This window comes from Capricornis sumatraensis, chromosome 22 (assembly GCF_032405125.1).
Source record: "Capricornis sumatraensis isolate serow.1 chromosome 22, serow.2, whole genome shotgun sequence".
NCBI classification, from domain to species: domain Eukaryota; kingdom Metazoa; phylum Chordata; class Mammalia; order Artiodactyla; family Bovidae; genus Capricornis; species Capricornis sumatraensis.
Window position 1 is genome coordinate 31,839,182 of NC_091090.1, and position 27,386 is coordinate 31,866,567.

A 27,386-nucleotide genomic window follows, 5' to 3' on the forward strand; every position below is an offset into this window, starting at 1 on the left:
GGAGACCTGCATCGATGGTAGGGAGACCAGCAGAGACGGTGGGGAGACCTCCAGAGTTAGCTGTCTCCAATGGGATCAGCTGAGCTGTTGGCAGAAGAAAAATGAGAAGATGGAGTTAGAAGAGCTGGCCCTCTCCCTGGATCTCGTCCACATCTGGCCCCTACACGCCCCGTGCTCACCGTCGCCAGCGACGGCCTGCAGGCCCAGGAGCAGCACCAGTGCAGCAGCCATGGTGCCCGCTGAGATGCGCTTCCAGGAACGTCTCCCTGGCTCTTTAAAGGCTTTAAGGCCCTATTAGGAGGCTCAGGAGAGCCAGGTGTGCCAGGGCCTCCATCAACACCAGGATCTTCATTCCCAGGGAGAGGCCACCCAGCTGTCCCCAGGGGGATTAACCTGTCCCAGCTTGATTCCAGGAAGCACTGGGCGAGGGGGAGAATGAGTAAGAGCCTGAGGATTCTCCTTGCAGGCTCTCAGGCTCTTTCTGGGTTCAGGATCTAACCCCCAGGTCAGAGTCAGTCCCTATTCCAGACCTTCTCTGAAGCAGAAAGACCCAGGTCTCCTATCCCAAGGTCCTTGTGCTCCTAGAAATATGACCACGGGGAGGTGAGGTGTATGCGTCCCCTGGGGATGCAGCGGGTGGAGAATGACTGACACAGCCCGGGGACCTCATCTGACTCTTAGGAGAGACCAGGGCAGGGCAGGAGGGTGAACACCTGAACCATCCCTCCTTCACAGTGGCTGCAGCCCACAGAACTTTCCATTCCTTTGGCAGAGAAGGGGTAATGAGAGGAGAGGGGCACCAGGCAAGACAACCATCTGTTCAGGGGCAGTGGGATGAGCAAGTTCAGAACCCAGTTCTGAACCCACTGCGCTGGAATCTACCACTTTCAAGCTGTGCACTCTCGGGCAAGTCGGGTGACCTATCAAAGTCTTCACCCCTAAAACTGGGAGAAGGCAGTACCTACTTCACAGGGCCATAATAAGGATTAAAGGAAATAATGTTTCTAAGGTGCCCAGCACACAGCAGCCTCAGCTATGATGACAGGGAAAGATGAGCGCCCGCTGGGAAAGACAGAGGCAGGCTCCCACTCTCCTCTTAGGAGGACTCAGATCCCCCAAAGCGCCTCTCTGAGTTCCTGCTTCCTCCCCGCTGCTCCTGCTTCCTATGTCTGCTGAGCCTTTTGTCCATGAATTCCTCCCACTCTGGGCTTCCTGCGTCCAGTACACGTCTGAGAGCCCCTCGGATGCTCGTATATGTATACCATATACATTTATGGTATAGACAGTGTCTCTCTCCATCTCTCCATCTTACTGGTCCTGCTTTTGGCTTTTCTCCCTGACTGCCCTGTACCCTCTCTGTCTCCATCCGTCTGCTCAGGGGCCCACTGGTTTGGGGGGAAAGGGAGAGAAGATGCATAGGGAGGCAACTAAGATGATAAAAGGGCATGTGCCCTTGTGTATTCTAGAGGGTTTACACGACTACTTTGTCAATCTGTTGAGCTTATCCCTGTGTCTGGCATAATGACAGCCTGGTCTATCTCTAACCTCTCTGCTACTGACTTACTATGTGACCTTAGTAAGTCATTTACCCTCTCTGAGCCTTAGTTTCCTATTTTTTAAAGAAAGAGGGTAGGACCTGGTGGTCCAGAGGCTAGGACCACACTCCCAATGCAGGGGGAGTGTTTGATCCCTAGTCAGGGAGCTAGATCCCCATATGCCGCAACTAAGACTCGGTGCAGCCAAATAAAATAAATAAATAAGAAAGAAAGAAGGTAAACTAGACAGATTCCAGATTCCCTCTACACCCTGTCCTTGTGTTTGCCATTCTGAGCGATTTGGGAAAGGGCTTTGGCTGGGAGGGTGAAGGGATTTCTTTTGCGTGAGCGCTCAAGGCAGGACGTGGTGGGGATATTTGATGAAACTGCATCTCCACCCAAGTTGCTAGGATATGTTAGACTAAAACAAAATATTCAAAGATGAAAGTTCCCCCTCACCCAGAAAGTCACTGCGGCTGAGGGAGCAGGACACGGGTTTGGGGAGAACGCAGTGTAATCTACCCCTCCCTTTCGGGCCCACATTCCTGAGCCCTTGGGTGGCATGGCTGATAGAAATTAATCGCAGTTAATAATTAATCCCTAAAGAGCAATGAGAGGCCCAGGCGTGGGTGGGGCCCAGACACCAGCATGAATGGACGCCTCCCCAACCTCCCTCCCTGGGGCACCCACTCCCTCTCAAGCTTTGAGACGTGGGGGAGAAGTGGGACACGGGATTGAGGAAAGGGGACCACCCTCCCTTTCCCCAACAGCCCAGTGAATGGCCCTCTCCCGGTCCTCAGAGCCTTATTGAGAGAACTGGAAAATCCAGTTGCCCAGCCCCCCTCCCATCACCCCACACGCACCATTGCTCAGGACTGAGCGGGGAGCAGGAAGGCAGGCCCAGTGAGCAGAGGCCAGCGGGCCTTCAGACATCTCTTCCAGCATCTGAGAAGCAAGGAGGTAGAGCCGCAATGCGGGCTGGGCTGCCCCTTGTCCTCCTCCTGACCCTCGTCGGCATTTCACAGGGGGCAGGTGAGTCTGGAGGGCTACACACCTGGTCCCCAAGACGAGAAGGAGGTGAGAGAGACATGGAGGCGCCCTAGTCCTGAGGTCCTGAGGGCTCAGGGCTGAACTGCAGCAAGAAGGTCTGGAAGGGACGAAAGACCTCGGGTTGGGGTGGGGCAGGAGGGGCGCCCGCACCCGAGGGAGCCTGTTCCCGGCAGCTGGGTCCTCAGCTGTGCATCTGGATCCCTAGGGCCGGGAATGACTTTGCATCTGAAGTTAAAGAACTCCCTTCTGGCAAATTCCTCCTACGATTCCAGCTTCCTGGACATGCTCCAGAAGGTAGTCCTTTGGGAGGGAAACAGGGGGCTGTGTGGACTTGGAGTGCGTTTCTGCATCGGTCTGGGCGGCTGGCCGCCCCCAGGTGTGAGTGAGAGCCATCTTACACCTTTTCCTCTGGCCCTTTGTCTCCCTCAGTTCTGCCTCCTCCTCCACCTCCCCTTGGGGACCAACGTCACCCTGCATCAAGCAGGGTCCTCACAGCATCATGCCACCTGCAGAGTCTGAGAGCAGTTGAAGCCTGTGCCCTTCTTGGCTGGGGCATCCAGTCCCCGGGGAGCAGGCACCATCCCCGACCCTGTCTTCCAGCAGGCCCTCACCCCGCTCAGTGGCAGTAAATATGCTGAATTCAGTGACCTGACTTTGTGGATTCATGCGCGGAGGGGCTGGCAGGGAAAGGGAACTGGGTACTCAAGTCTCTGACTCCTTTGCGCAGCAGAGGGTTTCCCCGGTGGATGTGCTGTCTCCTAACACCATGCCAAAGGCCTACTTGGGGACACACACACATACACACACTTCAAGTTGAGTTCCTCAGAGCACCTGGGAATAAAGGAAAGGAACCTTTACTGAATTCCTGCTTTGTTCCAGGCAAGAGGCTTTCCCATGTCAACACCTGCAGCAGGCTCCCATGTAGCTTAATAGATCTCATTATCCCATTTTACAGGTGAGGAAATCGAGGCTTGAGAGGGTAAGTCACTTGAGGTCCATTAGCAATGGAGACGTCTGACACCAGACAAATGCCTTGGCTTAAGCAAGATTTTCATTTCCTCTTCCTTTGCTTTAGCTTTGGGGCTGGGGGCTCAGGAACCTCAGGCAGGGATGTGGGCAGAACACGCCCAGGGATCTGCACAGGTCAGTCAGGGTAGCAGGTGGGGTGGGGGACCGTTGATGTGAGAGATGAGGGGTTCAGCTTGTGAGAGGATGGCCAGCCTGGCAGAACAGGCGGGGAAACAGCACGGGTGCCTATGGGAACATGTAATCCCACAGGCCCACGCTTATGTCCTAGATGACTTTCTTATTCTCCTAGAACTTCTATTTTTTTTTCCTGCTCTGAGTATTAGTTGAGGCATGTGGGATCTAGTTCTCTGGGCAGGGATCAAACCCAGGCCTCAGATTAGAAGCTCGAAGTCTGGTGCTCGCTTCGGCAGCACATATACTAAAATTGGAACGATGCAGAGAAGATTAGCATGGCCCCTGTGCAAGGATGACATGCAAATTCGTGAAGCATTCCTTATTTTTAATTCATGTTGAGGTTTGACAGAAAACAAAATTACGTAAAGCAATTATTCTTCAATAAAAAAAAAAAGATTTTAAGAGCCATTAGAAAAAAGAAGCTCAAAGTCTGTTAAGTCTGAACCACCAGGGAAATCCCAGTCTCTACTGCTTTACCAGCAAAATGAGGATAATAGGAGTACCTGCTTCCTTGGATTGTCCTAAGGATTCCATGGATAAGCTACCGAGGACACTTGCCATGGTACCTGTCAGATAAGTGGGTGTGGGTGGTAGGAACTTTTATTAGGGTGGAAACCTGCCCCCAGTATAAAAGTCTTAGTACCCCAGGGATCTTCCTTCTCCTGCTTTATTTTTTTTTGGCTGCACGACATGCAGGAGCCAAGTTCCCAGATCAGGGATGGAACCTGGTCCGCTTGCAGTGGAAACCAACCACTGGAGCACCAGGGAAGTCCCACCTCCTGCTGTTCTTAAGGCAGGCACTCATCTTACTCCACACTCAAGATGCTCTTGACTTCTTACTGGCTGACTCGAAATGCAAGCATGCAGCCCAGACTTGACCGTGAAGGGCTACTGGTATGATTGCTTCCTGCTCTCCACAGTACCTGTCCCACCAACCCGCTCCTGCCCTGCACAGCATCACCACCACATGAAACTAGAGACTGACTCCTTTGGAGCAAGGGAAAGGCAAAAGTTCCAAATGGAGTATCCCTGAAGATACGAAAGCATAAGAAAACAAAATTTCCATCGTTTCCTTGACAACTGTCCTGGGACTATCACCCCTGGAGGAGGAGAGGTAGCTGGGGGCTCTGTAGGACCCCAATATTTCATGACTGACCCCTAGGCTGCACCAGTGGGCAGGTGGGTCAGGTGACTAGACCCCAAACAAGTTGAGGGGTTGAATGTCTGGATCTCCAAAAGGATGGAGGAACAGACCAACTGTTTTCATTGTTAAATTTTTTATTTATTTTACACGTGTATTTTTCTGACTCTCTCTGATAGAATCAAAGCGAAAAAAAAAAAAAAGTGTAGTCACTCAGTCATGTCAGACTCTTTGCAACCCATGGACTTTAGCTCACCAGGGCTCCTCTGTGCATGGAATTCTCTAGGCAAGAATACTGGAGTGGGTTGCTATTCCCTTCTCCAGGGGATCTTCCCAGCTCAGGGATGGAACCTGGGTCTCCTGCATTGCAGGCAGATTCTTTACCATCTGAGCCACAAGGGAAGGCTGAATTGAGATACAAAAGAGCAGATTTTTGTTTCTCTCATTGGTAATCCAGGGGATCAGAATAGAGCCCAGCATGCAATAAGTGTTCAAGAAAAAGGAAGGTGCTCACTCTCTCCTCTTCCTTCCCCTCTGGTGGGATGTGGTATACTGGTGGAAGCATTCCTTAGGCCCAGACTTGGGAAGAGTGTATCAAGACGGCAGGAAAGTAAGATCAAAAGGGATACGGACTTCTCCATTGCGGAGTCCTGCACTGCTTACGCCTAGCAAAAGAAACACCATTATCTTTGTTGCTTTTTAAAAATAACTCTTATTTTTTATTTTTTAATTGAAATATAGCTGATTCATAATATTAGTTTCAGATGTACAACATAGTGATTCAATATTTTTATAGATTAGCCACCACTATCTCTGAAGCTCAGTTACAGCAGGCAGATAACTGGCACCTAACTTACTGGGCTGAACTCCAGTAATTCCAGCTAATACTGTGGACTAATTCCTTTTATTCCCTAAGCAAGTCTCTTCAACTCTAAAATGGAGCAAACAGCCACCTCATGAGGTTCTCAGGAGGAATAAATGGCACCACAGAGGACCCAGCCAGGCCCACCACATACAGTAGTTCTCAGAGCTGCTGGACAGAATGTCACTTGGGTGGCAGGCCCCTGAATTCCACCAATAAGACAAGGTGTGTAAGGTGGCTAGGTGGGCATCTGTGTGTTTCTGTGTACCCCTGTCTGAGGCTGGGCGGTGTCCCTAGCACTGAGGTCTCAGGTACACAGAAGCGGGAGGAACTCGGTCCCCAGCACAGCCTGCAGCTCCCCAGGCCTGTGGGAAGTCCCCCATCCCCTCAGCATCTCTAGAGATAAGGCCAAGAAGCAGGGAAGATCCCTTTTGGTGAAAAGCAGAGGAGGAAGAGCCTGCAGAAGTCGGGCCACTGTCAGTAAGCGCAGGAAGTAAGTGGAACCCGGGTCACTGTGCTCCGGCCCTACTCGGGAGCATCTCTCCTCCAGTGAGGGAGGCCCCGCCCAGCACCCACTCCCACCATGGCCCAGAGCACTAGGAGGCTGCCCTCCTTTTCCCAGACCAGTGTCAGGAACAGCCAAGAGGCGGGAAAGTCAGGGCTAAGGGAAAGGATAAAAGGACCACAGCAGACTTGTTTGGGATTTTAAGTTTATCTGAGTGTCCTCCTTCCCAAACTTCCAGGTGGGACTGCGGAGGAGGGAGGCCAGGGCAAAAACGTGAGCGTCTCGAGGTCACCCAGTCATCTGACCAAGCCAGTCTGTTTCCTCCCTGACAAAACGAAGGGGCTGAGCCACAGAACACCCCGACGCTGCCCGGTTTGTCCCCAGAGGCCTCAAAGGCGGGTCTGGGAGGAAGGAAAGTCACGGGGATGGTGAGCCCCCAGGGCTTGGAGACGCATCCATCAGCTGCTGGAGGTGAGAGGCCGCCTTGTCCAGTTTTGACAACTCCAACTGGAGGGAAGAAAGCTGGGCGAGGAGAGAAGCGGCTGAGAATGGAGGCGGGGGAGCCACCCCGCCCTGCGTGCCCCTAGCCCCATTCCCTCAGGGAGTCCGGCGCCCTGAGTGACTCCCCCAGCCTCACCCTCTGCTGCCTCTGAGTCTCCGCCTCTCCCTCTGATGGGGGCCGGGCTAGGAGGCCATCAAGCTGTTTCTGCAACTTGTGTCTTCGGGCAGCCAGCCGAGGTAGGTGGGTCTGGGGGTCCACCAGGCCCTGTGGAAGAACAGAGGAAGAAGGCTCAGACCTCTGCCGTCCACCCAACACTCCCTCCCGCTCACCCAGCACCACTCCCAGGCCTCTTCTCACTTTTACAGACCCACCCCTTGCCCTCCTCCCGACATCCTTTCAGCCCCTCCCTGCCTGCTCCAGTCTCCTCTGCTCACCTGCAGCTCCATATACGCCTGACTGCTGTCACTGAGGGGGGCCTGGACCCAGCCCAAGGGGGCTGCTGCACCAGGGGGTAGAAGGCCCACCGCCCCACAGTGGCCCAGGATGCCCAGCGGCTCCAGGAAGGCCTCAAAGAGGCCCCGCTCACCTGGCTCTGAGCTCTGCAGCAGCACTGGGGAGGAACGGGAGCTGTCAGGTGGAGGGCCCAGGTCTTCCTCCCACACATCCTAACTCTGGGCCGTGCCCTCCCAGCTCCACCCTCTTCCCCATCAGACACTCCCATCTGCAGGGAGTCAGGAGTCTGGGGCCCGTCTCACCTCGGGGCCGGGCCTTGGTGAGCTGGTAGGTGGCGCGCAGAGCCCTGAGCGCCTGGACGGACTCCTGAACCCGGGAGAAGCGCCTCTCCAGCTCAGGCTGGTGCCAGTGCTCCTGGAGGTGTGCATCCAGGGTCGGTAAGCGGGCCCCCCCAGACTCGGTCTCAACTCTCCCGGCTCTGACCTCCACCCGCCCACCCCCATCTCCTTAGAGCAACGACCTGCTCTCTCCACCACACATACAATTCACCACCTCAAGGAACAGAAAGTGGCGAAAACTAGGGGGTCTTAGATGATCCATGGACAATGTTTAGACAAAGAAGATGACAAACAACCAAAAATACGTTATAATTTAAAAGGTATTATTCAAAGCTCACAAAACCAAGTAAGCAAAAAAATAAACTTGGTTAAACTTGAAAATGATTTTTGGGTGTGTTTGTAGCATTTGAAAGCTTAAAACTACACTAAGATTTTTGGGATATCCTGTTACTAAGATCTAATTCTCATCACAACCGTGACGCGTACTATTACTGTCATCGGTTTAAACATGGAGGAAATCGACACACGGTCACACAGCGAGTGTCAGTCTGGTGACAGCATCCTGCTCTTAACCACTTGCTAATACTGCCCCCGACACCTTAGAGTTATTCCAGCCCTGCAGGAACAATCCATCTTCCTCAAGGCTCCACAGCAAAGTACAGACCAGTACTGTCAATGACCCCACAGCGGCAAGCCCTTCTAGAAGACTTTCCCCCCCGAGTCTTTACCAGTAATCCCACTCCAAGACTCCATAGGTGTGACTCACCAAGCTGCGGGCACTCGGGTAGGGGGCAACACAGATGCTGGGGGCAGAGGGATCACCAGGCCTGGGGGGCAGCCTCTGCCAGAGCTCTTCAGCCAGGAAAGGCATCAGCGGGGCGAGGAGGCGGAGACCGACGTCAGCGCAGAAAAACAGGACCTGAGGTGGCTCCGGGGGCCGAGGAGAGTGTGAGAGCACCGGCTTCACAGCCTCCTAGGGAGGAAGCCAATGGTCAGGGGGCAGCCACGGCCTCCTCCTTCCTTCACACACTCACCGCCCTGCCAGTGGGGATGCTGTGGGGAAACGGGAGCACCCAGCATCTCTGAGACCATGAGCCATCCCCAGACACAGCAGGGAGCATGCGACAAGGGGAAATCCAGGGCAGGGACTCAGGGGTGGGTGAGGAATAAAACTGTCAGGGATGTTTGCATTTAGAATGAAAAGCATTGAGCTTTGTGGTTTTTTTAACCGCAGAGACAGAAAATTTTTTTTTTAAGTTGAGAAACAGAAATCTAGGACAGGGGTCCTCAGCAAACAGTGTCAGGATCACCTGGGACAAGAAATGAACACTCGCCACCCACCCCCCAACCTGCCTGCCTGAGCCACTCTGGGGGTGGGACCTGACACTCCATGGTAAACAAGCCCTCCTTTGAGAGAATCCCTGGGTCTAAAGACCGGTACTCTTGCTCCCTGTCGGCTCCCAGCCTGCCTAGGGTCCGAACGCAGCAATTACAGGAACTGAAAACAATCTCCATTCTGATAAGAAGAGCCGACTCACTAGAAAAGACCCTGATGCTGGGAAAGATTGAAGACAAAAGGAGAAGTGAAGTGAAAGTCGCTCAGTCAAAGAGGGAGGCAAAGGATGAGATGGTTAGATAGCATCACAGAGAAGGCAATGGCAACCCACTCCAGTACTCTTGCCTGGAAAATCCCATGGACAGAGGAGCCTGGTAGGCTGCAGTGCACGGGGTCGCTAAGAGTTGGGCACGACTGAGCGACCTCACTTTCACTTTTCACTTTCATGCATTGGAGAAGGCAATGGCAACCCACTCCAGTATTCTTGCCTGGAGAATCCCAGGGACAGAGGAGCCTAGTGGGCTGCCATCTATGGGGTCGCACAGAGTCGGACACGACTGAAGTGACTTAGCAGTAGCAGCAACTCAATGGACATGAATTTGAGCACACTCCGGGAGATAGTGAAGGACAGGGTAGCCTGGCGTGCTGCAGTCCACAGGATCGCAAAGAGATGGACACAACTTAGCAAGTGAACAACAAGCCTCCCAACCCTGTGTTGTCAGACTCAGTTTTCTAGAAGTGTCCCCTTCTCCTCCCTGCTCCTCGGGTGACAAGCAGGGAACAGTGCCCAGGCCAGTCCCAGAGAAGAGGGGAACTGGGATTTCTCAATCTCACCTCTCTTCCTATCCTGAGGGAGGAATTCGAAACCCAGTTCAGAGCTCTCTGCCAGGGGACAGGGAGCAGGGCTGCAGGGGGACTGCCCCCGCCTCACTCACCAAGTAGACATCGCAGAGGTTGTGCAGCCAGAAGTGGTGCAGGGCGTGGGTGACGAGCGAGAGCTCGCGGGTGAGGAAGCCCCGCTCGCAGTCCTGGGCCGTGCGGGCCAGGCAGCTGAGGATCCAGGCGTCCATGCGGGAGGCGGGGGACAGCTGTGGTTGAGAGGGGGCTTCAGGTTGGGACAGCTCGATTCCCACCCAACCTCATCCTTTCCTTCCAGACGCCTCCTCCAACACTCAGATGTCGGACTACCCAGCTCCCAAGCATCTCCTCTTTCTCTCTTACCTCCTCCGCAGGTTGGGGTATGAATTCCTCCCCAAGAGCATTCAGGATAAAGCGCAGGGCATTCCAGATCTTATTGCAGAAGTGTCGGAAGCTCAGGACCTCAGAGACAGACAGGTGCAAGTCGCCTCCTGGGAGGGAGTGGAGGTAGGGAGCATGTACTGGTGGCAGCTGCACGGGAGTCCTTGGCTCCGCCCCACCACACAGAGGCCACTGCCCGCTGCCCTCATCCAGGCTTACCCAGGGCCCCGTGGGAGCACAGGGTGAATCTCAGAGCATCTGTCCCACACTCGGGGATCCCATGAGGGAAGTCCTTTCTCTGCAACGAGAAAGAAGAGGGGTGGGAGCTGCCTATGAGGCTGCAGGGCCAGAAGGCAGGTTGCACAGGGAACTGGTGGCCACGAACTCGAGGCTGAAACAGGTCAGACTCACCTGCGCCGAGGCTGCAATCGCCAGCTCTGCGGGGTCCAAGTTTCCATCCCGCAGCTTCTCCTGCAGTACCTGGGGTGGGTGAGTAATTCACTGGCCTCAGTGGAAGCCTCTGCCCCTACCAGGGTCCCTCCCGCTGGCCCTCCCAGCTCCAGCACTCCTGCCAGCCCCTCCCTTCAGCTCCCCTTCCTTTACCTGGAAAACCCCATCCCTCTTGGAGCCCTCCATCCTGACCTGCAGCTCCACCCCACTGATGATGTCCCGTGGGTCCAGCACGTTCCCCAGGGACTTGCTCATCTTCCGGCCCTGCCTGTCCCGGACCATGGAGTGAAGCAGGACCTGCAGGCATGGAAGGGGTCAGAAGTGGGGTCTGAAGAACTTTCCTCTGGAGGGCCCTTGGCTGTCCTTCAGGGATTAGAGGTTAGGCTGGAAAGTGAATCAGGATAAAGGAACCGGGAACCCAGAAAACCCCATACGAGGGGTTAGAATGGAGGACAAGGCTTAGAGGAGACTGGGGAGTCTCAGAGAAGGGCAGGACACCGAAGGGTCTTTACCTTGCTGAAAGGGAGCTGCCCTGTGAGCTGTGTCCCCAACATGACCATGCGGCCCACCCAGAACAGCAGGAGGTCACTGCCGGTTTCCAAAAGTGACAGGGGGTAGAAATGAGCCAGGTCTGGGGTCTAGGAGGAAAGAGACAAACAGTGAGAGGCCCAAGCGTGGGGCCTCCAGCTCTTCATAAGACTCTCTGAGGGGCCCTGGGGGTCATTTCCTCATCCCCACCTTCACTCTCTTCCTCTCAACCCATCTCACCTCTCGGGGCCAGCCCAGGGCAGAAAAGGGGAAAAGAGCTGAGGAGAACCACGTGTCCAGGACATCAGGGTCTGGAAGACAGAACGGAAACAATTGGAACCTCAGCGTCAGGACCTCGGCCCACTGCTGCCCACCTCTCCAGCCCGACCCTCACTCACAGAGACCAGGGCTCTGCCCCATTCCCAGCTTCCCTGACCCACCTTTCCCACCTCAGTACCTGCTCCCTCCCCTGCCCGCCTCGGGTGGAATACCCACCCCTCTCCAGGGTCAGCTCCACCCCTGGTCTCCCTGTTAATTCAGCAGCTGCTTCTCTGGCTTCAGACTCTGTCCGCCCGACCACCCAGAAGTCCTCCGTATCACCCTGCAGAAGTAAGGAGCAGGGGACATGGTGTGAGACAGCACTGAGTGTTCATGGTCTCCGGTGGGCTGAGAAAGGCTGGCGCCCTCTGGTGGTGAGATGAAGAAAGCTCAGAAGCTGAGCTCACACAACAGAGGTTCATAGATCAGAAGCACAGCAAGGGCAGGGAGCTGGGACCAGTGCTGGAAGCCCTCTGACTCTCGTGCTGAGGCTCTTCTGGCCAAACCCAGCCCTCCCTTCCGCTTTCTCCTACTGACCTTTGCATGTTCCTCTACAACCAGGTAGGCTGGAATCCGATGGCCCCACCACAGCTGCCGGGAGACACACCAGTCCCTGCAGAGAGGATACGAGTCATTTTTTTCTTCCTTTTTCCTATGAGTGATTTCTTAGCATGACCAGTGGGCCCCCTTCCCCCTCCCCTGAGAGCTCCCCTTCTTACCCAATGTGGGAAAACCAGTGCTGCCAGTTCTTCTGGTGGAAGGAGGGACTGAGGTCCAGGGCCCCCGACTCCACGGCCTGGAGGGGGAAGGACCTTTATATGGTGGTTCCCTACCTGCACCCCAGATCCCCATGAATGGGACCAGTGGTCTCTGAAGTGGTTCTGAAACTCAGAAAGGACTTCCCGAGCCTCCTGAGAAGAGTCTGGACTTGAGTGAAGATGCAAGTCAGCCCTTTCTGGGCACCCTGCCTCTACCCCCACAGCTCTCCCCTCAACGGGCACAGCCAGAGAGGGCCCCAGCCTCCCTGTTTCTTCATTCCCGCCCAGGCCCCAGGCCCTCCCCACACTGCAGCCTCACCTTGGCAGCTCGCTCCCCCATCTCCCGGCAGCGGACAAACCACTGGCTCTTCAGTAGGTATTCTACCACGTCCCCGGAACGGCTGAAAGGGACACAGGACCCGACTTTGCGGCAGGCCCCCAGTGCCGAGGACACGGCAGCCAACAACACAGACAGAGGGCTGGTATTCTAGCACGAGGGGTGCACAGCCCACCCTGCAGTCACTCTTGAGCTTTGCCCATCCACTTCTGGGGGCGGTCAGAGGAAAGGCGTGAAAACGGGCTTACCTGCAAATGGGCAGCACCATGGGGTGGTTCTGGAGGCCCCGGAACAGGCCCCGCTCCCTCAGTGCTGACAGAATCTTTTCCCGGGCCACAAATCGGTGAAGACCCTGTGGAAAAGTAGCAAAAGTAAAGCTTAAAGGCTGCTAGAAAAATAAGAGAGTGAGGGAGGGGAGATGGGGCAGAGGGTGCCCTCAGAGGACGGGGTATCACTGGGCTGGTACCACCTGCAGCCAGTCCTCACAAAGAGCGGTCATGGTCCCATCCTCCGCAATGACACTCCGGGGGCTCAAGCCGTGTCGGGCCCCCAGTTCAGCATCGGCAGGGCTGTGCGCTGGAGTCACCTTCACCGCCCCTAGGGGAGCAGAACTGCCGTTAGCACTGAACCCTGACCCTGGCTTTTGCTTTTCCAGACGTGTCACCATTGCCCACGCTACCCCATCCCTCCCTCTCATCCTCCACTATCCACTGAGACCACCCTTCCCCTACTCTCTGCCTCTTCCTGGTTCTCTCCCCTCCCCTCTCCCCCAGAAGCCCTGACTTCCTGTCTCTCCCCTGCCCCCACTTACCTGTGCCCAGGTGTGGCTGAACAGTGCAGTCTGTGATAAGGGGGAGAAGCTGCCCCGTCAAGGGATGACAGAGTTGTCGCCCATGTAGATGCTAAAGGGAAGGGAGAGGGATCAAGGACAGACACGTGTGTCGGGTAGAAGAGTCTGGGCTGGGCATGAGAACCCTGGGAATACGAGGGTGAAAACCAGAAGGTAAAGACCTACAGCAGGGCTCAGGAAACATTTTCTTAAGGGGCCAGAGTGTAAGAATTTTAACCTTTGCAGGCCAGGAGGTAAATTCAGTCTCTACAACTCCGCTCCACCGCCATGGCAGAGTTAGATAACACAGGGAACGAGGGTGGCTCACACAGAAACAGGAGATCTGGCCCACGGGCCACTGTCTGCCAGCCCCTGAGCTGAAGTGTAACATCAGGAAGAGAAGGGAGCTGAGTCAGAGCCACTGGAGAGCTGAGGTGAGGGAAATTCAGGAAAAGGAAGAGGGAGCAGGGAGGAGGAGCTGCCACCCTGAAAGGAAGGGAAAAGAAAGCACAGGGGTGGAAGGCCAGGCCGCAGGGAGCACTGAGCACTACCGTGTAGCGGGAGTCAGCAGGATGGACCGCCACGGCCACGTCTCCAGGCAGCGTCTCTGGCCTCGTGGTTCCCACCACGACCTCTGCGTCTGAAGACAAAATTCAAGCACTTAAAGGCGGTCCTCGCCCTCACCTTGTACTCTGACACAGCTAAAGTCAGGAGAACTGGGAAAGGTGGGAGGCAGGGATGGTCAAGGTAGAGCAGGCCCCCAGGAGTAACTGGAGAAAACTAGGACCAACGTCTGTCGGACCCTAGGGTTTCTGCTAAGCTAATGACCAGAGGCCTAAGGGGATGTCTGGTGCTATAGAATTCCTCAACAGCCCGCTTGGGAGACAAAAGTAGGCCCCGGAACAGGCCCCACTCCCTCAGGGCTGACAGAATCTTTTCCCGGGCCACAAATCGGTGAAGACTCTGTAATAAATACAACTAGAATCTTTGCTTGGTGCCCTGATCATAAATGCTGTGCCTTCTTGGAGGCAGCACCAGTCCCTCCTATAAGAAACCTCTGACTATTCCAGCTCATCCATCTTCCCTTCTCCAAACTCCTGGGAATACTTACTGCTCAAACCACACTTCAGAACTGATCCTCTGTCTCTTTTGGGGGTAGCAGCCTGCTGTGGAATTACACTAAGCTCCCTCAGGGCAGTGACTGTCTGCACTTTTCTTACATGGCCCAGGATACCCAGGGTGAGTATCACCAGGACGCAATACTTCCAAGGTTCCCTATGCCCCTTCAACCAAGTCACATAGAAGACAGGCTAGTGGGTTGGCTCCAAAAGCCCAAGGTGGGCTCAAGAAAACAGGGGAAGCAGAGGTTAAGTGGGTGACCCTTCCAAGGACTACCCCTCACCAGGCTCTCCATCCACAGGGAAGGCAACGGAAAAGAGGAGGCCGAAAGACACCGGGGTGGGGCAGCCAGGCAACTGAAGCTCCGTGCGGCCAGGGAGGGGCCGGCTCTCCACCTGGGGGTGTGGAAGAGGCAGGGTCAGAGAGCAGCCTCTCTGGAAGGCTCACAGCTGGTTTCCCACCTCCACTCATCCACGGCCTCGGCCTCCCTGCCATCCATCAAAAAGCCACTCAGAGGACGTGGGAGCCACTTCCTTCCCCTCACCTAATCCTTGTGCAGTCACAGTTAAAGAACATATTCCCTGGACTTCCCTGGTGGTCCAGGGAAGGGACCACCTTCCCTGGGTTAAGGGTTAAGAACTCACCTGCCAGTGCAGGGGACATGGTTTGATTTCTGGTGTGGGAAGATTCCACAAGCTGCAGGGCAACTAAGCCCACGCACCACTCCTACGAAGCCCTCGCTCTAGAATCTGTGCTCTGCAACAAGGGAAGCCTGTGCACCGCAACTAGAGAGCAATCCCCACTTGACACAACTGGAGAAAGCCCACACACAGCAATGAAGACCCAGCACAGCAAAAAATAAATAAGTAAATCTTCACTGAGTACTTAAACCACACAGAGGTATTATGCCAGCCTCCTAGGAGTTCTCGCTGAATTCTCACAACACCCCTGTGATGCAGACATTTCCATCACCTCTGAATTTTACAGACTGAGGAAATTGAGGCTGACAGAGGCTAACAGCCTGTCAGGAGCCACATCGCTGGGAGGTGGCCAGATTCAGATGTGAATCCAGGCAGCCTGGGTCCAGAGTCCCAGCTCTCCCCCGGGCTCAGAGCTCTCACAAACCCACCTATCCTTCTCTGCCTCACCTCAATATCCGAGATGGCGGAGCGTAAGGCACACGACCAGTTGACCAGCTGCCGGCTCCGGTACAACAACCCAGCCTTGTAGAGCCGCACAAAAGCTTCTGTCACGGCCACTGAGGAGCCCTAGAATGACCTGAGTGTCCACATCCAACAGCCTCTTCTCAGCCCACCCCCTCGCCAGGGACCCAGGCATCCCCCTGGCTCCCCTAACATACACAGCAACCCGCCTCCTCGCACAGAACTCTGAACACCTCCCTGACACCCACAGGGACCACAGCACCGAACACTCACGGTATCCATGGTAAAGCACTCTCGGTCCCAGTCCAGGGAGGCCCCCAGCGCTCGGAGCTGCTCACAGATCTCGCCACCTTTCCTGTACCCAGACAGATTTGGGTCAGCAAACGTGTCCCAGACATCAACTATGTCCCGGCCCAGTGAAGCCCCAGCAGCGCTGGATGCTGGAGTGAGTTCGAGACTGATCTAGCCTCAAGAAGCTAATGGAGACACACAGATCCAGTATATGGCTTTCCATGATATTGAAAGAAACATAACATTTCTAGTAAAAAGGGAAGGGGCAGGCGATTTGTGGGAAACACAAAGAAGCTTTACAGAGAAGACAGCATGTGATAACAGACCTGGAAGAATAAGGGTAATTTCAAGAGGATGCAAGGTGGGAACAGGTGAGGAGAGATGATGAAATCCAAGCAAAGGAAAATGGGATAAACGGAAGAGAAAACATAGATATATACATGCATATAAATCTACGGGGAAGCGCATGCATGCTTAGTTACTCAGTCATGTCCAACTCTTTGCCACCCCGTGGACTGCAGCCTACCGGGCTCCTCTGTCCATGGAAATTTCCAGGCAAGAATATTGGAGTGGGTTGCCCTTTCCTCCTCCAGGGGATATTCCCTAAACAGGGACTGAACCCGTGTCTCCTGTGGCTCCTGCATTGGCAGGCAGATTCTTTACCACTGAGCCACCTGGGGAGCCCATATATGTGTGTGTATATATATAAATATATGCACTTACACATAAATATATGCATTTTAACATATACAACACACAACACATGCACACACACCAAGCTTGGAGACCCCACCAAATGCTAAGGAACTTCAGAGCTTACACTCCCACAGGTCGTTAGAGCTGAATGGGAAAAGCCCTGACTACATGTTAGGAGACAGGGGCTGGGAAGCCCGGATCCAAACCTGCTGTCCCAGTCCCTCCTGCCCTGCCCCCCATACTCACTCCTCCTTCCACTTCCACACCTCCCTAAGGAAGTCTTCCCGGCTCAGCTCATGTCTCCTCACTCCTCGCTCCTTCCACAGCTGTTTCTCCACCACAGCCTACAGTAAGATGAGGGGGCAGAGAATCAGGTCACTGTGGGGGAAGAAATCCCACTCAAGAAAAGGGACGAGTGGCAAAAGACATACTTGGGTAGCAATCCCTGCATGATCTGAGCCAGGGACCCACAGCACCCGATCCCCACGCATCCGGTGCCTGCGAAAGAAAAACCCTCATGGGAATCCATGGCCTTACATGTTCATTTAGCCTCATCCCTTCACAATTTCTTTCTCCTCCAAGAAGTCAAGCAGCCCCACTCCCCTCTCACCAGCGCACAAGAGCATCCTGTATGGCCACGGTCAGCGCATGCCCAATGTGCAGGGAGCCTGTGACATTAGGCGGTGGGATACACATGGAAAAGGTCTCCCCTGTGGCCTGGGGCAGCCTGGCCTAGAAGAAAAGAAAAGTCAAAGGGCAAGAGAGGACTGGATGTTCCCTGGGGAATAGCACCCTCTGGTGTCTCCAAAGCAGAAAGAACTATAGGAAAAAGTCTGGCAAGTAACAGGGAAGAGGAAAACCTTTGAGACACCAGGGGAAGAAGACAAGCTTTCCCTGCTTTTTGGCAGGCTCTGCAATGTGATTGGCTGAGCTCCAGACTCGAGCCCACCAATCTTAGGGACCTGGGGACCATTTAGCACTCCTCCCTGCCAGGTACTAACCTGATATTCTGGTTTGAAGAAGCCCTCTCGCACCCACCAAGGGTACCAGGCAGCCTCAACGTACTGGGGGCTGTATGCAGGAGGCAGGGGTCGGGAGACATCTACGGAGGTAGAGGAGAGCCCCACTAACTTCTGACTTCTGTTCCCAGGTTGCATTTCAGCAGACCGAATAGGCAACCAAACTGTGAGGGAAAAGGCCTTCAGGTTTCCTAGTTACCTTTCTTTTCTCCATGTTCCGTGGGGATTTCATACAACACTCTCTCCTTAGGGGTCCAGGCCTTACTGGATTCTGCAGGTGACTGCAGAGAGGAGGAACCAGAATGCGGGCTGCAATTTCATGATACCCCCGGCATCTAGAATCCAGCCAGTCTCTTCTCCAGTGCTCTCCCAAGATTTCTCAGAGAACCAAGGACCAGCTGTTGGGACTCCTAACCTTGCTCTTGGGGGCTATCCCAGCCTCCAGCGATGCCTGCTTCTCTCGCAGGCGCTTCTGTTTGGCTTCACGGTTCCTCCGGGAGATGGCTGATCCATCTGGCTCTGACCGGGTGGAAAGGGGACAGGACCTGCGGAGGCCCCGTGAGGGCCTCAAGCCCCAAAGCGGTGGTCGAAAAGAGGTCAGAGGCAAATGAGGCATTGGGAGTGCTTGGCAAGGGGCCAAAGTCTGTTCCAGCTACAGCACATTGGGAGGGTATGGTGGTGAGGGAGGGTCACACCTCCCAAAGTCACACCCTCTTCCCCCCCGCTCCTCCCCTTCCCGCCTCCCTCCAGCACTGGTTGATAAAGTATCTAGCCCATCCCTCACAACCCTCCCTCTGTGAAAACTAGAGTAGACAGGGTCTTCTAATTATCAGCGCTCTTCCGGGATAGAGTAAGTCTCAGGCCCTCAACCTATTCAGCTGCGATGTGGGGGTGATCGTAAACACAGAGAAGGGGAAAAGGACTCAGGGATTCTGGCAGATGATGGACATCAGAGCCACCAAGAGGTCCCACCAGGATCACTACTTGTCCGCCTGCTCAAAGGCCATCTGCACTGCCCCCAGCCAGCGCGCTGATCCGCCTTCCCACCCGACACACCGCGCGGGTCCTGACCCTCCAGCACTTCCCATTCCCCAATCGCCGGCCCGCTGCGCGCTCACCCGGTGAGCCCGCCGCTATCCCAGAGCGCCCCGCGGCGGGGAGCGTAGGGGGGCCGCGGCAGGTACTAGGGAACCAGCGAACCGGGCCCGAGCGTGACTCGCTAGCCGCGCGGCGCTGGAGGGGGGGGGGGGGGGGGGGGGGGCGGAGCCCCGCCCGGGCGCATGCGCACTAGCTGGCCTCGGCCACACCTCCTCCTTCTCGCGAACCAATGGCTGTAGACGCGGAGATGAGCGCTGCCGGCGCGAAGAGAGGAAGTTTCGCAGGGAGGTGGCGGCGGTCGTGTGGTTCACTTTCACAATTTTATTAAACTAGAAGAGTCCCGACGTGTGAATTTAAAAAAAAAAAAACAAAAACACCTGAGTTCTGAGGCCGCGCCAGCCTCCACGCAGCCCGCCTTTCGGGTTGCGCCCCGCCCAGGTCCAGTCCCGCACTCTCAGGAGTTGTGCTTCTGCCGCTTCCAGAAGCGCTTGACGTCGCTGTGCCCAGCCGGGGTCACCACCATGAGCCGCTTGGCCGAGTTCTCGAACACCAGGACGCCCAGCTCCCGCGCGTGGGCCAGCAGCAGCTCAAAGTCCACTTGTGACAGGAACTGGTTATACAGGACGCCTGGGGTCCGCAAGTCAGGAGCAGCAGGGAGAGAGAGAGGAGGTGAGAACGGGAGGTGGCAGCCCCCCTCGATGGCAGCCTCAGGGAACCGGCGGTCTCGGCTTGCCACCCACATTTAAATCCTAACACTAGCATGACCCAGCCATATTCAGGAAGGCAGTATAATACAGTAAGAAAACCCAGTGCTAACCAAAACCAGAGAAATCATCCCTATGAATTATCCCTCAAATCCTAAAAGATGATGCTGTGAAAGTGCTGCACTCAATATGCCAGCAAATCTGGAAAACTCAGCAGTGGCCACAGGACTGGAAAAGGTCAGTTTTCATTCCAATGCCAAAGAATGTTCAGATTACGGCACAATTGCACTCATCTCACATGCTAGCAAAGTAATGTTCAAAGTCTTTCTTCCAAGCCAAGCTTCAATAATATGTGAACTGTGAACTTCCAAATGTTCAAGTTGGATTTAGAAAAGGCAGAGGAACCAGAAATCAAATTGCCAACATCCACTGGATCATTGAAAAAGCAAGAGAGTTCCAGAAAAACATCTATTTCTGTTTTATTGACTATGCCAAAGCCATTGACTGTGTGGATCACAAAACACTGTGGAAAAGTCTTAAAGAGATGGGAATACCAGACCACCTGAACTGCCTCCTAAGATATCTGTATGCAGGTCAAGAAGCAACAGTTAGAACTGGATATGGAACAAGAGACTGGTTCTAGATCGGGAAAGAAGTACGTGAAGGCTGTATATAGTCACCCTGCTTATTTAACATATCAGAGTACATCATGAGAAATGCTGGGCTGGATGAAGCACAAGCTGGAATCAAGACTGCTGGGAGAAATATCAATAACCTCAGATACGCAGATAACACCACCCTTATGGCAGAAAGCAAAGAACTAAAGAGCCTCTTGATGAACGTGAAAGAGGAGAGTGAAAAAGTTGGTTGGAAACTCAACATTCAGGAAACTAAGAGCATGGCATCTGGTCCCATCACTTCATGGCAAATAGATGGGGAAACAATGGAAACAGTGACAGACTTGATTTTTGGGGGCTCCAAAATCACTGTAGATGGTGACTGCAGCCATGAAATTAAAAGATGCTTGCTCCTTGCAAGAAAAGCTATGACCAACCTAGACAGTATATTAAAAAAGCAGAGACATTACTTTGCCAACAAAGGTCCATTTAGTCAAAGCTATGGTTTTTCCAGTAGTCATGTATGGATGTTAGAGTTGAACTATAAAGAAGGCTGAGCACCGAAGAATTGATGCTTTTGAACTGTGGTGTTGGAGAAAACTCTTGAGTCCCTCGGACTGCAAGGAGAACAAAACAGTCAATCTTAAAGGAAATCAGTCCTGAATATTCATTGGAAGGAATGATGCTGAAGCTGAAACTCCAATACTTTGGCCACCTGGTGTGAAGAACTAACTCATTGAGGATGAGATGGGTGGATGGCATCACCAATTCGATGGACATGAGTTTTAGTTAGCTGTATGGGAGTTTGTGATGGACAGAGAAGCCTGGTGTGCTGCAGTTCATGGGGTCACAAAGAGTCGGACATGACTGAGCAACTGAACTGAATTGAATCCCTTCCAATTTCCCTCTTCTAGCTGAATCCAAATCACACCCATTCGAGAATTTATTTACTGCCATCAACTCATCCTGAAATAAAACATGCATGGGTTTACTAGCCCATGCAGTAAACAAAAAATAAAATGCATGAGCAGCTTTTTCAGTTCACCCAGACTGAATTGTCCTTCTTCTGGCCAATGACCAAAAAAACCCACCAGAAGCCACACACCTTCTGTGAACCGGAGCCTGTCCCTTTCCAGCTCCCAGAGCCGAATCTGGTCCGTGATGGTGGGAGGCAGCACCGGTGTCTGCAAGGGCAAGGGATGGCCCTTGTAAGATTCAGAAGTACTGCTCCAGGCAGCCCCAGCCCTCCACTCATTCCCCAGATTTGGATTTCCATTTCTCTTTTCCATCACTTCATCACCAGGTACCAAGGGCTCTCAGCCTCCTGCAGCTGTTTGTCCCTCCAGCCTCATTTTTGTACCTGTTTAAGCATCACTGGGTGGGCCCTTGTCCTTAGGAAATGGATGATCTAGGAAAACAGACAAGAATTGGGATCAATGGCAGTAAATAAATTCTCAATTAAGTGCAGTTCTCATGGCACAGAATTCTCAAATAAGAAAGCAGAAAAGCTACCTATCTCCTAATGTCACTGAACATCAACTGACTGTTTAAAAATTCATAGGCATATGCCTATCAATTCAACACATCCCAGATTAGCTGTTGTCCTTACATGTTGCTCCCGTTGGTGATGTCTGCCGCTCCTTCTTTGGCATATTTGCCCTTTCCATAGGTTGTTTTTTTTTTTTTCTTTAAAGTAACAGCAACTATTATTTTTGAGCACTAACTGCATGGCAGGCTCTGAACTAAATGCTTTACCTCTATTTCACTGACTTCGTTCAACAACCCTTCGTGAAAGTCGCTCAGTCATGTCCGACTCTTTGCGACCCCATAGACTATGCAGTCCATGTAATTCTCTAAGCCAGAATACTGGAGTGGGTAGCCTTTCCCTTCTCCAGGGGATCTTTCCAACTCAGGGATCGAACCCAGGTCTCCCACACTGAGGGCGGATTCATTACCAGCTGAACCATAAGGGAAGCCCAGGAATACTGGAGTGGGTAGCCTATCCCTTCTCCAGTGGATCTTCCCAAGCCAGGAATTGCACTGCGGTCTCCTGCATTGCAGGTGAATTCTTTACCAACTGAGCTAGCATGGAAGCCCTGATAGCTGAAGTGAGATCTATCAGAAGCCCTGAAGGGGGAACTGTCATTATTTCTGTTTTCCAGATGAGGAAACTAAGGCTCAGATAAGAGAAACAACTAGACCACCTGTGCAGCTAGGAAGTGGTGGTGCTGAGACACAAATCCAGAGTTATAGCTTCTCCTTACGTGTCTTCTGCAGGAGGGTCTACCTCTCCCCACACTGAGAGCCTTGATTTCTCATGACCTGATGTTCACATGTAGACAACTCACCACCACCTTCTGTAACAGACCCTATGCTAGCCTTCTGGTAGGTGACCACCCCGTACCCTACAGCCCAAGTGCAGCCTTTCTTTCCACCCACACCCTCCCCAGGCAGGGATACCTGCTGGGCTGTGATGCCACTGGCAATGGCCTGCTGCACGCTCTCCCGGGTCACCTGTGCCACCACCATGTTGGGGAAGCGATAGAGCATCTCAGAGAAAAGGGCAATAAGGGCGATCTGCAGCTCCGACTCTGACCAGAAGACAGGGAGAGCGGATTAGGAGGCTTCCCACATCTAGGCTCCCCCAAGCCTCAGAGAGCTCTGTAAACCACCAAGTTACAAGTGTACGTGACTAGAAACTGGCAGTCCCTCCTGCCTCCTTCCCCTTCTCCCTCCCCTCCCCACCAGCCTGCTCTCCCAGGGGCCCTCTGTTCAGCCTCACCCGTGTAGGCATACAGTCGGTAATTGGTTTCCACAACAATGAAGCCTGGCTGATGCGCGGTGCCCCCCGCCCCAGAAACACCTGACGAGAGATTGATGGCCAGGCGTGTGGGGTAGTAACGCCGAGATTTCCTCTGAAAAGGAGAAGGGAAAGGCCACAGGCCCACTCTCAGGCCTCACTGCACTACGTCTTCCTCCTGAAACATCAGATTCCTCCCGGTGCCCAGGACCTCAGCTCCCAACTTCTCTCCCTAAAGGAAGATAAGTATTCAGTCCTGGCAACTGCTTCTTGTGACTGCCTCCCAAGACCCCACTCTCCTTTAAAGGCCAAGGCACCATCCCACCCCGTCTCTTTGGTAGAGGCCATGTGTCTGGGTGCTCATACCTTCCTCTGGAAAACAAGCCCAAACTCACGCAGATGTTGCAGGAAATTCAACAGAGAATCACTCATACCTTCCACAGAGTAATCCTGGAGAAAAGGAGAGGCCAGCTGGGGTCCAAAACACATCCCATTCTCCCTTTCCCAATCCCATACACTCACTCCCTCTTTTCCCATCTCTTCCTGTTCTTTGTTCATTCTTATCCTCCACTGTATTGCCCCATTATCTCATTTCCCCTTCCCATCTCTTTACTCTCTTCCCATCTTGCCCACTCAAGCCCCCTGCTTACCTTGCCCAGAGTGGAGAAGCTGAGCTGGAAGAGGAAGGAGAGAATCTCCACTAGGTCCATGCCCCGACTCTAGGGAGGAATGGGCAGAGACAAAGGGGAAGAGGTGGGAGGGAGGAAATGAGAGAAAATCAGGGAACAGAGACTGCGGGCAGCAGTCCCTCAGTGGGTCTGGGCAAGAGTAGAGAGTGCTGGCGGGCACCCCTGACCTGCTCACCTGGGCTGTCTGCAGATACTGCAACATAAAGTACCAGAGCTGGGCTGGGGTGTCCAGCAACAGGAACTGGAAGCCGGCAGAGGTAATGCAGGGTGGCTCTCCAGGTTCGGCACTGGTGACAGACAGGGCTCATGGCAGAGGTGTGCAGAGAAAGGCCACCGTCCCACCTGTGTGCCCACGTTTTTTTTTTGTTTGTTTATCTCTTGCCATACTCTGCTCTACTCTCCTTTTAAAAATATTTATTTGGCCATGCCGGGTCTTAGTCGTAGCATGCGGGATCTTCCGTCTTTGTTGAGGCAAGCAGTATCTTTGTGTGACATGCAAACTCTTAGTTGCGGCATGTGGGATCTAGTTCCCTGACCAGGGATTGAACCTGGGCCCCCTGCATTGGGAACGTGGAATCTTAGCCACTGGACCACCGGAGAAGTCCCTCAGCCCGCCTTTTTCAGTCAACCTTCTCCAATCCTGACCCAAGGTGGACTCAATTTAGCAGGGACTCAAGGACATGGCAAAACAGAGCTGTTGTACCTCCGGCTTCCTCACCTCTTCATGAGCCCAGCCTGGCTGAGGAGCTGAGCCAAGTCCTGGCTGACGGCTGCACTGGGGGATCCCACCATGAAGTGCAGGACCACCTGAGGAACGGAAGAGAACACAGTTGGATGCCTTAAAGGCTGTGGGAAGCAGGAACACAAGCAGAAACACCCACAGAGTCCCAAGTCCTCACCTCCCATCGCTCCTCGGCGTACTTGTCAAGTGAGGGGACGTCCCGGGCATGCTTGTCTGGTCCCAGCTGACTTGTGTCATCAGACCAGGCCTTGCCCCTATGCCAGGACGGCCAACAGTAAGGAACCCTACCTGTGTTCCCCACCCACGCTTCTGCCCTTAGTCGACCCTTATCCCCAGGGACCATGAGTGGGAGACATTTCCTACACCATGTAGCTCCATCTGGTCCAACTTACTCCCAAAGGAGCTTCCAAAAGTGGAGCCTGCAAGGTTGCAGAGAGGCCCCTCAGGAGCTCCCCGGCCAGCAATTCAATCACTATGTCCCCTACCTAATTTAGGAAAAGACGGAAGTGACATACCCACCCAGAAGGGCAATGCGGAGGTTTTGGCGGAAGATGGGGTTGAGGATGAGGCCCTGGAGACCACCAGGGAGCAGCTGGGTGTGCCAGATACGGAGGCCGCTCAGCAACCCCGTGCTTTCCTCCTGAGCTCTGGAACAGAAGCAGAGAGGTGAGGGAGATAACTAGGGAACAGAAAGGAGACCCACAAAGGTGTCAGTTTCTGCCTTTTCTAAACTGGTGATCCTCGGAACACCATTTCACAGAGTGAGATCAGTGTCTTAAGGCAAATTTCTTTACTGTAACACCTACCAGAGCCTTGTTATAGACATCACAACTCTCCGAGAGGCAAAATACAGTAATGAGAATTTCCCAAATGTGTTTAATTACAAGTTGTTGGTGTCCCCATTAATATTTCCTACAAGTGTTCCAAGAACAGCAGTTTGGGAAGCCTGGCTGTTGAGAAATTTGTATCTGGCTAAAAATGCAGGAGAGACTCACTTGCTGAATTCCTTCTTCACCCACAGGGCTACAGCAGCTTGTGGCAAAGGCTGTTCCAGAAAGAGCATCCGCATCACCCAGTTTTTAGCCAAAGATGGGAGCTCCCTATAAGCAGGCAGAGGGACAATGTTAACATCAGAAACTGTCTTAGAACTGCATCCTTGCCGTCCATGGCCTCTCAAACATCTCACATTCACCCCCCACGCTTTTACCTGTCTTGCTGCCGCCACATCCTCCATCTGGCTTGGCCTGACACACTTTACTCTCCAAGCCCGCCACGGCTAAGCTTCTACCCACAATAACTTTTTTCAATCTGCAGGCCCCATTACATTTCCCCACCATGGACCCTACCATGAAGGGGGTTCCTCACCTGAAGACAGCCAGGCAGGTGGCAGGGTGCCCATACAATCGATCCAGTATACCAGGGCTCAGGCCTCCTAGGAATTCCTGCAAATTCCTGCATTGTAGGTGTACTCGATTCAGTCCACCCCTGGAAGGGGTGCTCTCCATCACCTGAGAGATGCAAGTGTTAGTGTACCCCCACAAGCCATGCCAGCGTCACCCCTCACCTTTCTAATTCTGATTCCCGATCCACTGGCCCCCGTGAAAACTCACCTATGGTTTCCTTTTTCACGTCACTCACCTCCTCTTGTTTCTCCCAATCCTGACCAACCTCTCCTCTTTTCCTGCCTTCTCACCTCACTTCTGACCTAAACACCAGTCTTCTCTCAATTTCTAGATAACAAAATTGTCAATTGTCCCATATTTGCAAAAACACTTGATATTTCAATGAATTGTCTCATCTTTACCTAAGCAGTGACAAAGATACTTGTTTGAGCCCAGCCCTTTTTCCCTTCTGCCTCTCTTGGTCTGATCAGCCTATAAGTTCCAAACCATCTACTTCTTGGCCCCACCTCGTGCTGAGCACGGCAATAACTATTTTTCCCCTCCATGTCTCCCAAATCCAGTTCCACTTCTTTCCTCTTCCCTCACCCCATTCACCCTGATCTACACCGCACGATCTCCCAACTTGTCCCCTACTTTCCTCCCAATCCTCGCCTCTCTCTCAACTCTCTCTCTCATATTTCGCCATCCTTTCTCGCCTTGCACCCTTACCGTAACTCCGTGTCGATCCCCTTCTCGTGCACTCCGAGTCACAAGCCGTCGCTTATAGGAGCCAGTGGCTCCCTGGAAGAGGAAAAGGATAGCGGAAAATGACAGGGAAAAAATGGGAGAGAGACGAAGAATTTCACCGACTGGAGTTCAGATTGGAGGATTCGGAAGAGAAGGGAAAGAGTGGAGAAGTGGGGAGGATAAGAATCGGCGCTGCACTCGCCCACAGCAAGGCATGCTGGGAACTGGAGTCTTGTCCTTCCTCACCCGGGAGCAAGCTGAGGCGCGTCTGACTTCAACTCCCAAAAGGCACCGCGAGGAAGCCTAGCGGAGAGAGGCTGGCTTGTATTTAAGAGAGCCGGCAGCACCAGAGGTCTGGCTGCTTGGTTCCGCCTCCCTTTCCACCCACTCGGCTAACGGCGAGTCTAACTGACTGAACTGGAGTGGGAACGCTGGGAGTAGAAATACCCCGAGGGCTTCCTGGCGGAGGTGCAGAAACTGCTTGGTGGTCAGACGCTTACGTGTAGAGACGCGGGAAACTGGGTTCCTTGAGCTCAGTTGCTTCCCGTAAAATTGCAATAATGCACTTTCCAGAGCATTTTCTCAAATTAGGTGTTAATTCAATCCACTGCGCCTTCCTCGGTACCTAAAGTGAAGTCGCTTAGTCGTGTCTGACTCTTTGCAACCCCATGGAGTGGGGCCTGTCAAGCTCCACCATCCATGGGATTTTTCCAGGCAAGAACACTGGCGTGGGTTGTTGTTTCCTTCTCTAGGGGATCTTTCCCACCCAGGGATCGGAACCTGGGTCTCCCGCACTGCAGGCAGACTCTTTACCGTCTGAGCCACCAGGGAAGCCCAAGTCCTCTACAAATGTTCTCATGTCCTGCATGCTTCCGCTCACCTCCCCAGTTCAGTTCAGTCGCTCAGTCGTATCCGACTCTTTGCGACCCCATGGA

The 27,386-nt window shown here is 53.6% G+C and overlaps 3 protein-coding genes and 1 non-coding gene across 6 annotated transcripts; 2 read left to right on the forward strand and 2 right to left on the reverse strand.

The window, feature by feature from the left end:
• Positions 1–2,437: 2,437 nt before the first annotated feature.
• Positions 2,438–3,104, forward strand: SFTA2 (surfactant associated 2). The gene is made up of 3 exons (XM_068994042.1): positions 2,438–2,567; positions 2,791–2,879; positions 3,015–3,104. Exons 1-3 carry the CDS (start codon positions 2,507–2,509, stop codon positions 3,102–3,104), a joined length of 240 nt encoding a protein of 79 aa, XP_068850143.1. The 5' UTR covers positions 2,438–2,506.
• Positions 3,105–4,008: 904 nt separating this feature from the next.
• Positions 4,009–4,115, forward strand: LOC138069839 (U6 spliceosomal RNA). Its single transcript, XR_011144107.1, has one exon. It is a non-coding gene; the product is annotated as a U6 spliceosomal RNA (small nuclear RNA).
• Positions 4,116–5,744: 1,629 nt separating this feature from the next.
• Positions 5,745–18,886, reverse strand: VARS2 (valyl-tRNA synthetase 2, mitochondrial). Of its 3 annotated transcripts, XM_068960933.1 has the most exons (30): positions 18,791–18,886; positions 18,088–18,324; positions 17,872–17,953; positions 17,655–17,755; positions 17,264–17,385; positions 17,085–17,151; positions 16,900–16,997; positions 15,940–16,021; positions 15,652–15,771; positions 14,787–14,898; positions 13,936–14,024; positions 13,367–13,457; positions 13,025–13,152; positions 12,804–12,907; positions 12,538–12,619; positions 12,180–12,256; positions 11,998–12,073; positions 11,638–11,743; positions 11,383–11,453; positions 11,127–11,252; positions 10,807–10,911; positions 10,576–10,644; positions 10,384–10,462; positions 10,147–10,274; positions 9,861–10,013; positions 8,356–8,562; positions 7,554–7,665; positions 7,233–7,408; positions 6,934–7,062; positions 5,745–6,818 (listed from the first exon to the last, which is right to left on the reverse strand). In XM_068960933.1, exons 2-30 carry the CDS (start codon positions 18,286–18,288, stop codon positions 6,714–6,716), a joined length of 3,198 nt encoding a protein of 1,065 aa, XP_068817034.1. In that variant the 5' UTR covers positions 18,289–18,324; positions 18,791–18,886; the 3' UTR covers positions 5,745–6,713. The 3 variants fall into 3 exon arrangements, 2 of the variants coding, with proteins under 2 accessions (XP_068817034.1, XP_068817035.1); XR_011144086.1 differs by lacking the exon at positions 7,233–7,408; XM_068960934.1 differs by lacking the exons at positions 7,233–7,408; positions 7,554–7,665.
• Positions 18,887–19,131: 245 nt separating this feature from the next.
• GTF2H4 (general transcription factor IIH subunit 4) lies at positions 19,132–26,555 on the reverse strand. Its single transcript, XM_068960935.1, has 14 exons — positions 26,434–26,555; positions 25,688–25,830; positions 25,318–25,422; positions 24,838–24,969; positions 24,480–24,576; positions 24,299–24,387; positions 23,756–23,867; positions 23,542–23,610; positions 23,258–23,341; positions 22,874–23,006; positions 22,552–22,682; positions 21,452–21,499; positions 21,197–21,275; positions 19,132–19,397 (listed from the first exon to the last, which is right to left on the reverse strand). The coding sequence occupies exons 2-14, from the start codon at positions 25,825–25,827 to the stop codon at positions 19,225–19,227; spliced, it is 1,392 nt and encodes a 463-aa protein (XP_068817036.1). The 5' UTR covers positions 25,828–25,830; positions 26,434–26,555; the 3' UTR covers positions 19,132–19,224.
• Positions 26,556–27,386: the final 831 nt, after the last annotated feature.